The sequence below is a fragment of the Etheostoma spectabile genome, chromosome 5 (genome assembly GCF_008692095.1).
Source record: "Etheostoma spectabile isolate EspeVRDwgs_2016 chromosome 5, UIUC_Espe_1.0, whole genome shotgun sequence".
NCBI classification, from domain to species: Eukaryota; Metazoa; Chordata; class Actinopteri; order Perciformes; family Percidae; genus Etheostoma; species Etheostoma spectabile.
This window is the reverse complement of record NC_045737.1, coordinates 16478254-16493506: the sequence shown is the minus strand read 5'-3', so window position 1 is coordinate 16493506 and position 15253 is coordinate 16478254. Positions and strand designations below refer to the sequence as shown.

Here is a 15253-nt window from a genome sequence, read left to right as displayed (position 1 = left end):
GTATTTTGTGAACAGTTAACTTTATTGTGTGGTGTTTTATTTTGCAGGGAGCATTCTAAAGATTGCCTCCCTACATGCAAATGTTCCACCAAAACAGGTTCCTTCCGAGACCAGTTAGCAGAGGCACCGTTGCTGCATCTAAAGCTTAGCCCCAATGAAGACGATTGTGATTGGTTAAAAAAATGCAACCAAGCCTTTTTTTTAATCCTAATTTATGTATGGCGTAGCCAGACACCACTACACAAAAAGTTGTGATTTGATTAAAACGGTGACTTCTTCCAACAATCCACTCCATGATTAACTCTGGGGGAAAAATATCAGACAAAGTTGAATGTCAGCCAATCATATGAAGATTACAAATTGGCATGGCTGTAATAAAACATTCTTTCATACAAATTCTGACTTCATGTTGCATGCTAAATGTAAAAAATAATTAACTGACAACGAGCCTTTTACAATTTAATTTCACTGCCCACAACAGTGCTGAAAATGCCTCATTAAGTGAAAATGATAAATATTTGTTGTCAAGAAATACCGTAATCTTTGGATCTCACTGTCTACACAATAAATTAGAAGTCCCAACAGAAGAAATTAATTTGTGAAAGTGTCTCTGAGGCAGCATCAGGAGGTGGAGGTACAGATTTTATATTGTCTAGTTTAGAATATAGCAGAGATATTGATTTATAATACATCTTTAACCTTCTAGAAAGTGTCATCTATTACAGAGATATACATGAATACAAGTACAAGTACACAGACACATCCACAGCTTGCTGATCAAATTCAGTGTTTCCCCATGTTTTACTGTGGTGGTTTAGCGCATTACAAAACACTTCTAGTTCAGGTTCAAATGATCTAACATGCTAAAACTTTTACACAGTGAGGACATTTAGAACGTGTGATAGAAAAGTGTGGTCAGTAAAGAACGCTTTAACTCAAAAACCGTCACATTATGAGAGCAGTGGAGAAACAAGGTAACTGTGATGAAAGTAAATTTAGAACAGAGGAATATTTCATATATCTAGTTCATGAGACAAGTGTGTAGGAGGAGGAACCAATAGGTCAAAAGTTTAAAACTCCTGCACACTATCTTGCAAAAATACATTTATTAGTGATGTTGCTAGACATTCATTCATTTTGCCGGAAGGTCTCACACTGAAACGTTGGAAGTAAGCTAAAAGTAAGCTAAAATGGCAAATCTAGACCAATTCTTTGCAGTTTAGTTATTGTGAATATAAAAGCTTTTGAGTCACAAATCTAAACTGTCATGTGACTGAACTGAATATGCTTTTAACGTGAACATTTTGTCTAAAAGTCACATTCATTTAACAGCTGTTTTTTAAAGTTCTTGAAGAAGAAGACGATGCTTTGTATTACATTGGTCTAAGTTGTATGACATTAGTTAGAAACAGAAATACATGAATAAAGAAAAGGCAAACACTGACATTGCATTTAGACAAAATGAAAATGTGATAAACCATAAATATATATTTTTGTGTGTTTCTGTTTATAAATGTTTACTGTTGCCATTGTTTACAAGGCACAAGCCATCATTTTGACAGATTAGGAAGGAGAATTAAATTATTGACATTTACATTGGATAAGTCAGGTTTTGGGTAAAGTATCACTTTTAAAGAGTCTGCCAAAATGGCGGCATGTTCCTAAAAAACCAAACTGACTGTTGCAGACTTGCTTATATTCACACATTTTAGTTAGTCTTGGTAATATTTACAAATAGCAATAACACCGACATGCAGAAAATAAACGCCCTACAATTAGCATGTTTACATAAACCCTGTGTTGATTGATGTTGGTTCACTGACATGAACAATATATTTACAATAATGTGGGTTAAAGCAATTATGTCCAGATACACTTACCAGAGAAATTTCGAGAAACCAGCATGGTAGTAAGAATGGCCCCCTGAGAATAAACCAAAAAAGAACAACAGTTCAATCCTAACCATTTAAATCAGTAAGATAATCTTTTTGACATTTGTATACAAACAACTGATCACTGATTGATGAACCACAGTTTTCATTCAACCAATACCCAGGCAATTAAAGCTATTGAATTTGCTGTTTTAAACTCAAAACAAATAAAACATGGGTCTTTCACTCAAAAAATTCTGACTCACAGCAGGGGAAATCTAAAAAATGAAATCCAAAGAAAAATATTGCACTGAAATAGTTCCCCCAGCACTGTTTAATTGAGAGATGTCTGAAATGTGACGTTTATGAGCCATCACTGCTTACTTTTGAAGCTATAAACACAATTAAAAACATCACACAAAACACCTAAAAGCACTAACTTGGCTCTATAAGAAGAAATAATACTGCATGTGTAAGCTACCAAGACCTGTTCACTTCTAAATTATTTTAATATCAATGGCATGGACAATAGGGCATGATTGACAGAGAGGGAGGGCAAATGAATTTAAGAGACAGAGACAGAGAGAGAGAGAGAGAAAGAGAGAGAGAGAGAGAGAGAGAGAGAGAGAGAGAGAGAGAGAGAGAGAGAGAAGCAAAGGAGCTAATCTCTACACTTTTCTCAGGAGAGATAATGTACAAATGGAGCTGATACCTTTTTATAGGGCTCTTAAAATGGTACTGAATTGCAAATAGACCATAGTACTTAAGAGCTGCAGAGGTTGATAATATACCTCATATCTGAATAGCTGAAATGAGATGCCTCTCTACCATTGCAAACTATGTGGGTGTCTTTTTTTCTCTCAATGGTAGATATCTTTTTTGGAACATATGTTCATGTATTTGCTCATTGTAAAGATGATGCCCCACAGTTTGATGTCACACATTTGTTTCTCACCATGTTCTGTCTATTTTGGTTTGTGATTTTATATAATATTTCTGTCAAAATAATGCATCTAGCTGATTTTCTTTTATGAAAGTAATGTTTTGTGCAGTGTTATCTATCTTTGAATTCCTTTTGTGTTTTTTTGTTTGTTTGTAACTAACAGTTTTAATTGTTTACTATGTAATCATTGTCTAACCATGCCGCTGTCCATTTCTTTATAAATGTGAGAAGCCAGTGGCAATTGGTCCATGCTAATGGCGTGTTGAATGGTCCAACATTTGCCCGCAGCCACCTGCTTTTCTGTTTCCAGTGTCCCATGTGCTAGAATTTGAGCCATGCCAAGACTGGCCAAAAGCAGCAGGATAACAGTGGCCTGTTCCAATGGCTAAGCTGTTGTACCCGCACAAAATGTCAGCAATAAATCAGTGAAGAAGGGGAAGTTTGCATGGAGTATAAGTCTGGATCTAAGAGCTTAAAAAAATCTTACTGCCTTTTCTATCAACCTCAGTGCCAAAGTCATGAGCGAAAGCATATGACATCACTACTAAACACATTTTATGCTAGGCCATCTTGAATTTATAGATCACAAACATGACCGGAAACAGTAAGGAGTTACTTTGGTAACCACAAAATGATGGGAAAGAATAAAGTTGCAGAAAGGATTATTTAATCATGTATAAGAGCTTGTTAGAGCAGAAGAGGGAGATGTGGGAGAGGATGAGCATGCAAACAAACCTTGAGTTTCCTTCTGGCATTAAATTTCTTCAGGCACTCCACAGTCTCCTGTCTGTGCATCATAGACGCCACCGTGGACCGTTGCTGAGAGAAAGAAGAAGACAAGGAGGAGCAGGAGAAGACGATGAGTAGAACAAACAGAGGCAACGTTGGAAAGAGGAGGGAAAAACTAAAACAAGAATAAATAAAAGTTTTTGTGTTTTCTGTGATCAGACCACTTGTTTATCCGAGTTAGAACTATTTTCTATGCGTTCAGTAGTGTAATGAGATGAATGAGAAAAAATAACTGCTGTCTGCATGAATATCTCAAGCAGGGGACACTCACGCAGACCCATGGGTGCTTAAGGGCCTCCTGAGCAGTGATCCTCTTGGCTGGGTTGATGGTCAGCATCTGGTTGATCAGGTTTTTGGCCTCTGGGGTGACTGTGTCCCACTCTGGGGAAGGGAACTAAAGGGACAAACATAACCACGTCTTATTATTCATTGTTGAGCTGATTAGTTGATTAATCAAATTCTTCGGTTGACAGAAATATTCAGCAATTATTTTGATAATTTATTGTTTCAGTCATTTTTCAATCAAACATGACAAACATTTGCCAGTTTTAGCAACTTGAATGTGATAATTAGCTGCTTTTCTTCTGTACCATACCATTTCACATTAAATATATTCACATTTTGGACTGTTAATTGGACAAAACAAGCAACCCGATGACAACGCCTTTTGCCCTGGGAAATTGAGATAAGCAAACTTAACCATTAATTGAGAAAATAATTAGCAGATGAATCAATAAATCTTACTTGCAGCACTAAATAGGTGAATAGTGTTGAAATTCTTCAGAAAGCCAATTTAAGACTGAACCAAGAGGTTTTCATGAAAATGTACAACTATTATTGTTATTGTCCCTTTCTGTCTGCTTTTGAGGTATTCACAATTAGTGTAACCACAATTTACACTAAACAAAAGGACATAATTCAATAGGTAGGGAACAGGCCATACTTATCATGGTCATGTTTAAGATGCAAGTTCAAATCTTAATTGGCCCTCAAAATTCATATAAATAAACTTCCCTGATTAGCTAGACAGCACATGATGTTGAGAGAAAACCAAAAATCTTATAAAGCCCAGGGGAACTTCAATCAGCTGTAGATGGTGTAATTCTGCTAACCTGTGAAGTGAAAAGCTAACATGGATAATTTAAGTACCAATCAGGCTTTAAATCCAAAGGCAACAATGCACACCGCTTTCCCTTCAAAATTAAACTTGTTTGATATTTCCATGACTTTCTGGTTGTCTTTGAAGGCTACCAAAGCCACCTGTATCAGTTACTGCATTTGCATGTCTTTGTTTTCTGCTGCACTGCTTATACCAACTCGCTGATGGTCACAATATCCGATGAGCTCCAATTCTCCTTTGAGACCCTTTAAGCCTCCCATATTGAACTTAATATTCAACCTTTATTTATCCTCCGGAGATCACTGAGAGGAAACCCCCATTTGCATTGTCATCGAGTCAGATTACAAAGACAAATACACAACACAGAAAGCACAATCATAAGAAATATAGAAAGATTCAATTTAAAGAAAATTCTATAAATACATTGGGGTACAATGCTAATTTAAAACTAGATTTTTCAAAATTGTCCAAAAGTCACAATTGAGTTGATTTTAAAAAGTGCCGTGATTTGTTCCAGGAAGCAGATGCACACAACCAAAAGCAGTTTTTTCCAAGTTCAGACCGAGCTTGTAGAACATGAAGTAAAAGTCAGTCAGCAAGCCTCTGAGTAACAGAGAAATTCTGTAAGGGAAGATGGCAGTTTTGCAATAAGACCCTTATAGATAAAGAGAAACCAGTGAGTATCTTGTCTTTATCAGAGACAAGACCATACAATACTTTCATATAAAATACAATGAAGTGTACCATAGGCAGGACCGGTAAGGAATCTTAAGGCAGCGTGATAGACTGAGTCCAGAGATTCAAAAGTTGAACATGATGCATGTTTACAAATCACATCACCATAGTCCAAGACAGACATGAAAACTGCCTCAACAACCCTTTTTCTACAAAACATGGAAAAGATGCTTTTGTTTCTGTAGCAATAGCCAATTTTTTTGCTCGAGTCTGCACACAACATTATCAATGTGAAATTTGAATGAGAACTTTTTGTCAATCCAGATGCTAAGATATTAATATACTATGACTCTCTCAATCAGAGATCTGTTCATAGTGGAAATATTAAGGTTAGAACAATCTATAACTCAATTTATTAATATTATGCGTGAAAAGTAAGCAGATTTATTTGTTGGACAGTTTTACAGTGAGCACTTAGACAGAGGGAGAGAACAACAAAACACAGGTCACAGGCCCAATATGAATCCCAGGATGTCGGCAGTTTGTGTGCTTTTAACATTACAGCCACTGTGGCACCTGTGGGTGTGTTTTTCACCAGCATCAGAAGGCCAGAAAGAACAGCCCCAAGCAATGTGTTAAGGTATTCTAAACCCATCAGGTCCGGTTGTGTTTATCCATAAATGTCGAGGTCTAAGTGAGCCCAGAATCCCTGCCAGAGAATCAGTCTCAGTCTCTCAGTCTCTCGGTCTCTCAGTCTCTCTCTCTCTCTCTCTCTGGCATGGACTTAAATGTGATATCTAAGGTGAGGCTCCCTCTCTTGCACCCCCTGAAATATGAATGAGGTGACTATGTTACGTAACAGCTGCCAAAAGGGAACGAGGGCAGTGGGAGGACGGGAGAGGAGGGCATTACAGCACGAAGGGAGAAGTAAAGAGAGCAAAAGAGAAGAGGAGACTCACATCGTAAGCCCCAGCCTTGATCTGCTGGTACAGCTTGTGCTGGTCCTCGTCCCAGAAAGGAGGGTAACCCACCAGCAGGATGTAGAGGATCACCCCTGAGACACACGCAAAAACACATATGGACACCACACACACACACACACACACACACACACACAGAGAAAATGTACAATTTGTTAGAAAATGTGCTTTAGTGTACAGTTATCTAGTAATACCATGTGTGTTTCAAGTGCGTGTCTCTCTGTATAACTCACCGCAGGCCCAGATGTCCACTGGTTTGCCATATGCCTCCTTCCTCAATACCTCAGGGGACAGGTACCCTGGTGTGCCAGCAAATCCTGCAGTAAACACACACACACACACACACACACACACACACACACACACACAAACAACTGATTGACATGCGTATGGCAAACGTTTGTGTATCAGCTATCCTTGTATACCTAGAAAGCAAGATAATCTTCTGTATGCTAAGACCTATTAATCCACACAGTGGACTGGGTCCTATAGACAGATTTGAGGCTTTAAGGTCAGTGCATTGTGAAAGCCAGACTGTTTGTAGAAGAGATCCAGTTGAGGAATGGAAGTGTGTCTCAACAGTACTATTCTAAGACTGACAGGATCCCCCCGCTCATGTCTTGTTTTTTCTCTGCTAATTAATCTCCATGTACCAACAATAACATAACTACATGACCATGGTTAGCACCAGATCAATATTGGTTCACCATTTATCAAATGCAAAAAAAAAAATAGTCAATCTCTTTGTGAGCTTGTCCTCCATTACTCTTTTATATCATTAGGTTTTTATTCCGTTACCAAGTATATGACACTGCAATCCTTACTGCAGAAGGAAACTGAACCTTATTCTATCAGTCTAGCTGTAATGTTATCTTGCACAGCAGCTGTATTCTCACAACATCATGAGAGAATCAAGGGATCACATAGGCTTTAAATAATGCGTTTGTGTCTGGACTACCAGCAATTAGTGGCCGGTGAGGAGCTACTGCCAGCTACACTGTTTGTTTAAAACAACAATGGTGGATGTGAAAGACAAATTGGTCATCTAATCACCTGCAAGGTATTGTTTCGAAAGTGCCTGCCCTTTTTTTAAACAGTTTCCAGCTTCTCAGATTATTCTGTTTAACAAACCATCTGCTGTGCCAGGTTAGTTTAGCCCCTTTATAGCTTAAGATAAATACACATAAAATACAGATGTGATAACATCTGTATCTGCTGTACCTACCAAACCAGGCCTGCTGATCCCCCTGTACCTCTATGGCCAGGCCAAAGTCAGCCAGCTTCACTGCGGCATTCTTACATTTGCTTGCTAGAAGCAGGTTCTCTGGCTAAAGTGGGGAAGAAGAGAGGATTAAAATTACCAAACATGTACATGGTGGGTGAAGAGCTGGACTTAGAGAGCTACTGCATGCATGCACAAAGTTTGTAAAGGGGTTTATTAAGAACATTCTTATCAACACTGTATTTTCAGCACTACACGCATACCAGGCAACCTAGTCAGTCTGCAGTGCTTTTCTGTCCTAGCCTCATGTGGTGTGCTGTGGTCTTGAGGCTCCATCTCTGTGGCCCAGATAATGCAGCCAGCCTCATTATTCTTTGTCAGAAGAGGGCTCTAATAATGGGCTGCTATCCCCACTGGCGCCTGCTCTTTCTCATTTTGTCTCTACATCGAGCTCAACTCTCACTTAATTAAGGCCTCTGTACAGGCAACTGGCAATCTTTAATGACAAATAAAAGCACTCTGGTGTGAAATAATACAAAATATAAAACTTTTAATTTATTGATAATAGATAAATAAATCACCAGGCTATCTAACAAGACTACCTTCACATTACACAACTACAGGTTAGTATAACTTCTGAAACTTATACTATATCTTAACATGGCAAGACCGCATGATTTCAGTCAATAGCCAGAGCGCTAGACTAGGTTTGACGATACTACCTTTAAACTGAACTCCAGTGTAATATTACATAGAAATGTACAGTGTGCATTTAGGTCTTTGGCTCTCCCCATATAAGGTTTAACCCTACCAGTAAAATTATTTCTAGCCTTTGACCCCAAAAGTAAAAGAGAAGGAAATGAGCGAGAGACAGACTGTGAGTGAGCGAACCAGTAATCCTGTGCCGTGCCTACCTAGTGTCATCATATTCTCACAGCTCTACCACTTGGTTAGGCTTTACTCTGTTATAAACGAGGGAATTAGAACTTGCCAACACTGCAGCAGTAAGATAATCCGTGAAAATGGATGTGGGTGCAAATTCTGATGAAGCATGCACTTCCATAAAAAAGATGCATAAATGCAATGCAAAACATCCAGGCCACATATTCAGACATAACAGCAATCACCATCACTTTTTCGTACAAGCGTTCCTTCCCTCTCCATCTCTTTAGCACACACATGACTTAGACACGCACACATAGCTAAGCACACTGATGACTAGCAACTGGTTTGGTTGAAAGGGAGATAAAGGGAGGGTGTATGGAAGATAGAGAAAGCTGTATTTGAGAGCAGTATATGAGTGGGTGTTTCAAATGAAAAGATTCCCATTTTTTCTCTCTTTCCGTCCGTCTGTAGAGGATCTGCAGCTGGTGTGGTATTCCTGACTAATTTCCTTAGAGAAAGTGGTGGAGATGTAGACCTACATTAAAAAGGCACTCCAATTTAAGAAGACTGCTGTGGTATAAAAAGAGAAACTGGCCCTAACTAATTTTAGTTTGCATTAAACAAATTACTGAGTTAGTGTGTCTGGGTTACACTGAAGCCATGGCTAGGCATTGTTTAACATTTTTTGATACTATTGCCAACCAGACACCTGAATGAAACACCTAAAATAACGCTCTTTTGGAGTTTTTCTATGAAATCCTTCACCTAATATGTTGCCTAAACACTGGTAGCATGGACTAGTCCAAAGTTGGAAAACGTGTCTTTTATATAGAATCAATCTGATCAAAAAGAAGAACACTGTGTTTCAGACATATACAAGTTTGATTCCCAGTCCTAATTAAAGAATTGGCTATTTTTGTTACTTGTGTCAGACTAACAATTCACTTTTCTATGACAAAAAAACAATATACAATTTGCTGAACAATACAGTGCTGGCACACATTGATTTGTTTGCTGCTGTGTCATTCCCACATACTTCATAACCTAGTTCCTAATTTGAGGGATCTTGTCACCCAGGATGTCCGCAGTCATCACACTATGACCTATTGCATGAAATGCTCTCTGATGCTTGGGTGTGCAACCAGATAGGCGTGTCGGCTAAATAAAGAAATATCCACAACAGTTCTGATAAACACAGCACGCCTGGCCTGGAATGCTGGGACTGACATTTGCATAGAAGAGGTTTACTTGACAAAGTGCATCATGCAAGGCAAGGCAAACAAGAACGTGACTAGGTGCGAGACATGACAGCAAGAGGACTGGAAACAGTTTGATTTCTATCTGTTTAGATGCCAATTTACATCCAGCTCATCATATTTAAGGTGCTGCTATAAGGGAAACTATTCCACAAACACAGCAATAAGATAAATTGAAATCACTAACAGACTTAAGTTGGTTGTTAGTGAGTCCACAGCCAACAATCACATTAAACAAGGCTATTGCTTGCTGCACAATCTCACTCAAAAATTAATTTCAAGCTTAGTAAAAAGCAAAGCTTAATGAGAACTATTTGTTTAACGTCTACAAAATGAATCTATTAAGCAATCCAACTGTTTTAAGAAACTTGTTACAAGTTAAAATTTTGTAACTGGCGCTCAGTTCCCAACACTAAAACTGACTTTGTTAGCAGCCAGTCAGCCAAATCAAATGTTACATCGCAAGTCAATTGATGGACAGAAAATGAGCTGTCACAATTGAAGAACTGAGGGTCTTTCTGATCCAGAAAGGCAATCAAAACCACATAATCTGTACATAATATATATCTCTGACTAGTAAATGAACCAGAGGTCAGATTAAGTATCCTCCTGGGCCATCTTGGGTGGATTTATCGACAAAGAAAAGGGGCCGGCTGTGAAATGAATAGATCCTGGTCTGAAAAGGTTACAGAGCAGCGGCATTGTTCAGCCAGCATGACCAGCATTACATGCTTGAAATCGCCACAGACTGGGGGAAGCGGTGTTTACACAACAGGAGCTGGAGGCTGTGTATGGCAGGGCAGAGTCATAAAAGAAATTGGAGATGGTATTTGACAGTCTCATGGTGATCGCAACAAAGCTGTAGGAACAGTACTAACTCTAAAGAAAGGAGCTTTGGCCCGACTCTAGAATGGCTTTCTAACTGCACAACCAGCTATTGTGTAGGCCTAACTTTCATGATATAGGGTTACAAAGAGAGTAATTGTATTTATATCAAAATTCAAACCCTCTGTTAGTCCTGAGGCTTTGCAGGTGACATGATACTCACAAACACTACACACATTTACTAATTTACTTATCAGACTTACACAGACTAAACAAATACCCCCAACACATTACACAATAATTACGAACACTCTTAAGGGGCCACAAGATGATCCTCATCACTCACCTTCAGGTCCCGGTGCACCACACCCATTTGATGGCAGTGAAGCACCGCCTCCAGGATCTGCTGGATGCAATGACTGCATGCAAACACCAAGGGGGGGCGCATGTTAGTCTGAGCAGCGCTACAATCCCGTGCACAGGCCAGGGGTATGGGGAGGGAAGGTGGGGGGAGGCATGATGGAGGAGTTGGAGGGAATTATGGGGTACAACAGGGGTTGAAAGGGCTCTTCTGTTGGCAGCCGTCAACCTCGCACCTTTAATTAGCTTCGGTTGACCCACAGCTAAGCACATGCCCATGATTATGTTAATTAAGCCAATTAGGGCTCACTTAAATAGCTTCCTACTAGTTAGCTTCATATGCTATGTTAGCTAACTATTGTGGCCCAAATATAAGACCTACTGTAAAACACATTTAATAGATCACCAACATTTTCTATGATGTGCAATACACAGATGTCAGACAAAAGTGGATGGTATGATGGCTTGCTCTTCTGTGTTGAGCTTTCAGCATAAAAGGTGGCCTAAGAATAAAATGACTGCAGGAATAAAGTGGATCAAACACCTTATAGAGATGTCAGATGTCAAGAACGACATTCATTAGTGAGGTTTTTGGGGGTTGGCTGTAGCTCTGGGTTCCACTCGGTTTGCCTGAAAGCTGTTAGCTGTGGGTGCTCTGCAACAGAAAATTCCTTTGAGTTTATCTGTTCTGCAACTAACCAATGGATATTCTCTGTGATATTCATCTTAGAAACTCTATTCTTTGTAGATGAAATTATCCATGGACACTCTCATCTAAGAAACATTTTACAGGCTGAGGCTGGAGATGCCACACCTCCCTCCATTTTTTTTAGTCAGCAGGCCTTGAGTGATGAAAGACGGTGTGAGAATGTGGCTGGCCATGAGGGCACCGAAGGCGTTGATGAAGGAGGTAAGGGAAGGAGTGAGTCATTGTGCAATTAATAATATTTAAAATGTGTCTGGGACCAATGCCATGTCAACTGCCAGCCTATCTGGCCTCTGCTGACAAGAACTGTCACTCTGATTGTTGTTAGCTACTGGACACTAAAAATATAAACACAAAAGTAAAAAAATGTGCAAGGGACGTTGGTCTAAAGGAATTATTGAAGTTTGGGTCTATACAGAAATTAGATGATATATCTGAGTGGGGGAAGAAGATATGTATATAATGTATACGCGATGAGACAAACAACACATACATGTGTGCATTGGGCCATTGCCAGGACGTGTGGACTGATGCAGAGCTGCGTGAAAACACACAAACACAAGCACCTATGCTGTTGGGGATGTGGCGTTGTGTGTGCCAAAAAGCGGGAATATTTATGTGTGCTTCCTGTGCACTGACAAAGTCAGAGTTCCTCAAAATTCAAAGGAAGTTAGTGTTTTTATTTTAATGGATTAAAAAAAAAAGAAAATCCACCCCACAACTGTTGTGTACCATACGACATGATGTCAAAAAATCAACAGATGAGAAAACAGCAGCTTGTCAAATTTGTGTATTGTTGAAAATGTAAGGACTAATAAAAGGAGAATCCCTGTGTATGCAAATAAGAGTGTTTGAAATGCAGAGAATGAAATACAATTGTTTAAAAAAAAGAGGAAAAAAAAATACAATTGTTTTGGGGTTGTGGTGTATAATAGATTATTTCTTGTGGGCAGTTTTGAAGTTTGCATTATATATATAGTCTTGATTCAACCTGGACTTGTGTGAGAAGGCTATGTCAATTTTAACAGTTATCTTGTATTTCTTGATCAAACAAAGACTACTCAGTAAACTATTAGCCTTACAATTAGATCAGAAACTGAGCTGTAAATAGAGTGCAGCCAAATCTAACAAAGGACCACCTGATTTACAAAATAAAGGAGGAGTCTTTCCAGTCTGCGAAATATAACATGAGAGAAACAAGAGAAAGGGAAAGAAAGAAATTGAGACACAGAAACACAGAGAGAGAGAGAGAGAGAGAGAGGGAGGGACTGAGGAGAGAGGGAGAGAGAGAGGAGAGAGAGGAGAGAGAGAGAGAGAAGAGAGAGAGAGAAATGGGCCTGGCATGGCTGTAAAGTTCAGGGCTATAAATTAGAATACTGTGTTGTTACTAAAGGCTCCTGATGAAAAATACTAGGCAGGTACATCTACAGCCCAAATGCTAAGAGCTGTGTGGGTGTGTGGGTGTGTGGTGTGTGTGTGTGTGTGTGGGGGTGTGGTGTGTTGGTGTGTGTGTGTGTGTGTGTGTGGGTTGTGTGTGTGTGTGTGTGTGTGTGTGTGTGCGCTGTGCTGAGAGATCACTAAAAGCCAACAAAGCATGTGGCCGCATGCATTTAAAATGTGCGGTCGAGGCTAAAGGGACTTCCATCTATGTAATGTATGTGTGTTCTCTTACACCTCATTCACACATAATGTGTGCCTGTGGTAGGTATGCATGCGTTGGGTGTGTGTGTGTGTGTGTGTGTGTGTTTGTCAGCTGTTGAGCTCTGTAACTCCCGGATGAGAATCTTCGGCGTGTGTGTGTTTGTGTCTGATGGAAGGAGTTCATCCCAAACGTTCCTGTGTTAGTTAGCAGTTAAGTGTGGTAATGCCAGGGAAATCACACTCAATATGTGCTGCATTTTAAGATCCATTCTGTAGTGTTCCTGTTCACCCTTTGTTTTAACTACACTGTCTATAAAAAGCCAGCCTTATGCACACGGTTTGTGAATCAGTGTTTCTGTGTACATATGTAATCTGCTATAAGACATGTTTGTTTATGGTTCTGTTGCAAGTTACCCCCCTTCATAGTATTTTTCAAAGATGAACTGAATAATTAGGTCTACAAATTACAACCACAAATAGGAGTGTAACAATGCTCATTTTACACTATGGTTCTGGATAAAAGTGATGCTGCGGTTGACAATAAAATGTGTGTATTACTTTGAACTGCCATTTTTTAGAAAGGTATTTTTCTGTAAACTAATACATTGCTGTAGTACTAGTTATTCCTGTCTGTTGTTGCACTTGAAATTTGTTTTAAATGAAAAAGTACATTGTCAATAAAAAAGAACGTCTACAATAGTTATAGCTCTCAAATGATCTAAATGTGTAGCCATAATAACAGCAATTTCTATTTCAACTACTACCAGACTACTCTAACACCATCACTATAAATACTGTTGGTAGTTATAATTACGGAAACATTAATCAAAAACACATTAAATAAGACAATATACAATTTTATACTGTGCGTTTGGTGATTAAGCAAGCAATAAAACTGTACTTTGACACATTTAAAGTTTGGCACAAAGGCAATAAGCCTTCAGTGTGTTACCGTAAGATTATCTGTAGTAGTTTCAGATATTGTGTGAGCACTATTTACCTTTCATATAATATGCTATTAAAAAACAGGTAAATAATTAAATGAGGGCTCTAGAGATAATCTGGTAGTTTACATAAGATCTGTAGTTGGAGATAATAGAATAGAATAGAATAGAATAGAATGCCTTTATTGTCATTATACACAAGTACACGGTACTTGTGCAACGAGATTAAAGCAATCCCTTTGCAGTGTTGACACAAAAAAAATATAAGAATATAACAGTATAAAATATCAAAAATATAAAGTCAAATCATGTGGCAAGTAGTTTTAGGAAAAGAGCATTCATTTATGCTTTATTTTGCCGTAACAGTCACTACTCACAGATTACATCAGTATGGCAAAACACTACACCGAATTTTATGAACTCACATTTATGTCAGGGTAAGAATGTGTGAAAACTGAGTGTGCGTGAGAGTGTTTAACTTGTAATACTTCATATGTCCGGCTTAAGAATATTTAGAGGAAGGGGGCAGCACTGTTTCAGCATTAACCTAACAGTAACGATAGTGAATTTGTGGAGAGAAGACAGCATCCTGTGAAACTGTTCTGAGGGTTTACTATGATATGAGGCATAATTCGGGGCAGAAGAAAAAAATATCTCCATACATAACCCACCAGCTCAGGTGATGCTTACAGTATAAGAAAATCATTTAAAATAACAAATAATTATTTATTTTTTTCAATGCAGCGCTGTTCTTTTTTTAGCATTTTACTTTCTCCAAACACTATTAACATACATGTAATGTTAAATGAGGCTGCCTTAAAAATACAGGGATCAATACAATACAATAAATGACTCTAAGCCAGAGAGAAGGGAAAAAGGGGAAGACAAAAAAATCAATGAGAATCACAATAAATATAACTGTGGATTCTTTTAAGTAGCCTAGTGGGAGAAATTGATGATTGTATGCATTGCATGTGTAAACACTGGATATTTATTACACCTGTAGAAGGATGTGTGTGTGTGTGTGTGTGTGTGT

The 15253-nt window shown here is 38.7% G+C and overlaps 1 protein-coding gene across 50 annotated transcripts in view; it reads right to left on the bottom strand.

Annotated features, from left to right (window-relative positions):
- The window catches only part of camk2b1 (calcium/calmodulin-dependent protein kinase (CaM kinase) II beta 1), a 76280-nt gene that overhangs the window by 32694 nt on the left and 28333 nt on the right, over positions 1-15253 (bottom strand). For 38 of the 50 annotated variants that reach the window (XR_004331873.1, XM_032514946.1, XM_032514956.1 and 35 more), the window contains 7 exons: positions 10913-10985; positions 7604-7706; positions 6612-6695; positions 6358-6452; positions 3875-3997; positions 3550-3633; positions 1881-1923 (listed from right to left, as the gene is read on the bottom strand). Coding sequence is in view for 49 of the 50 variants with exons in the window: in XM_032514946.1 (XP_032370837.1) it covers positions 1881-1923; positions 3550-3633; positions 3875-3997; positions 6358-6452; positions 6612-6695; positions 7604-7706; positions 10913-10985 (605 nt within the window). In the remaining variant the exon portion in view is untranslated. The remainder of the gene's footprint in view (positions 1-1880; positions 1924-3549; positions 3634-3874; positions 3998-6357; positions 6453-6611; positions 6696-7603; positions 7707-10912; positions 10986-15253) is intronic. The other 12 variants (XM_032514947.1, XM_032514994.1, XM_032514992.1 and 9 more) reach the window with 1 other exon arrangement.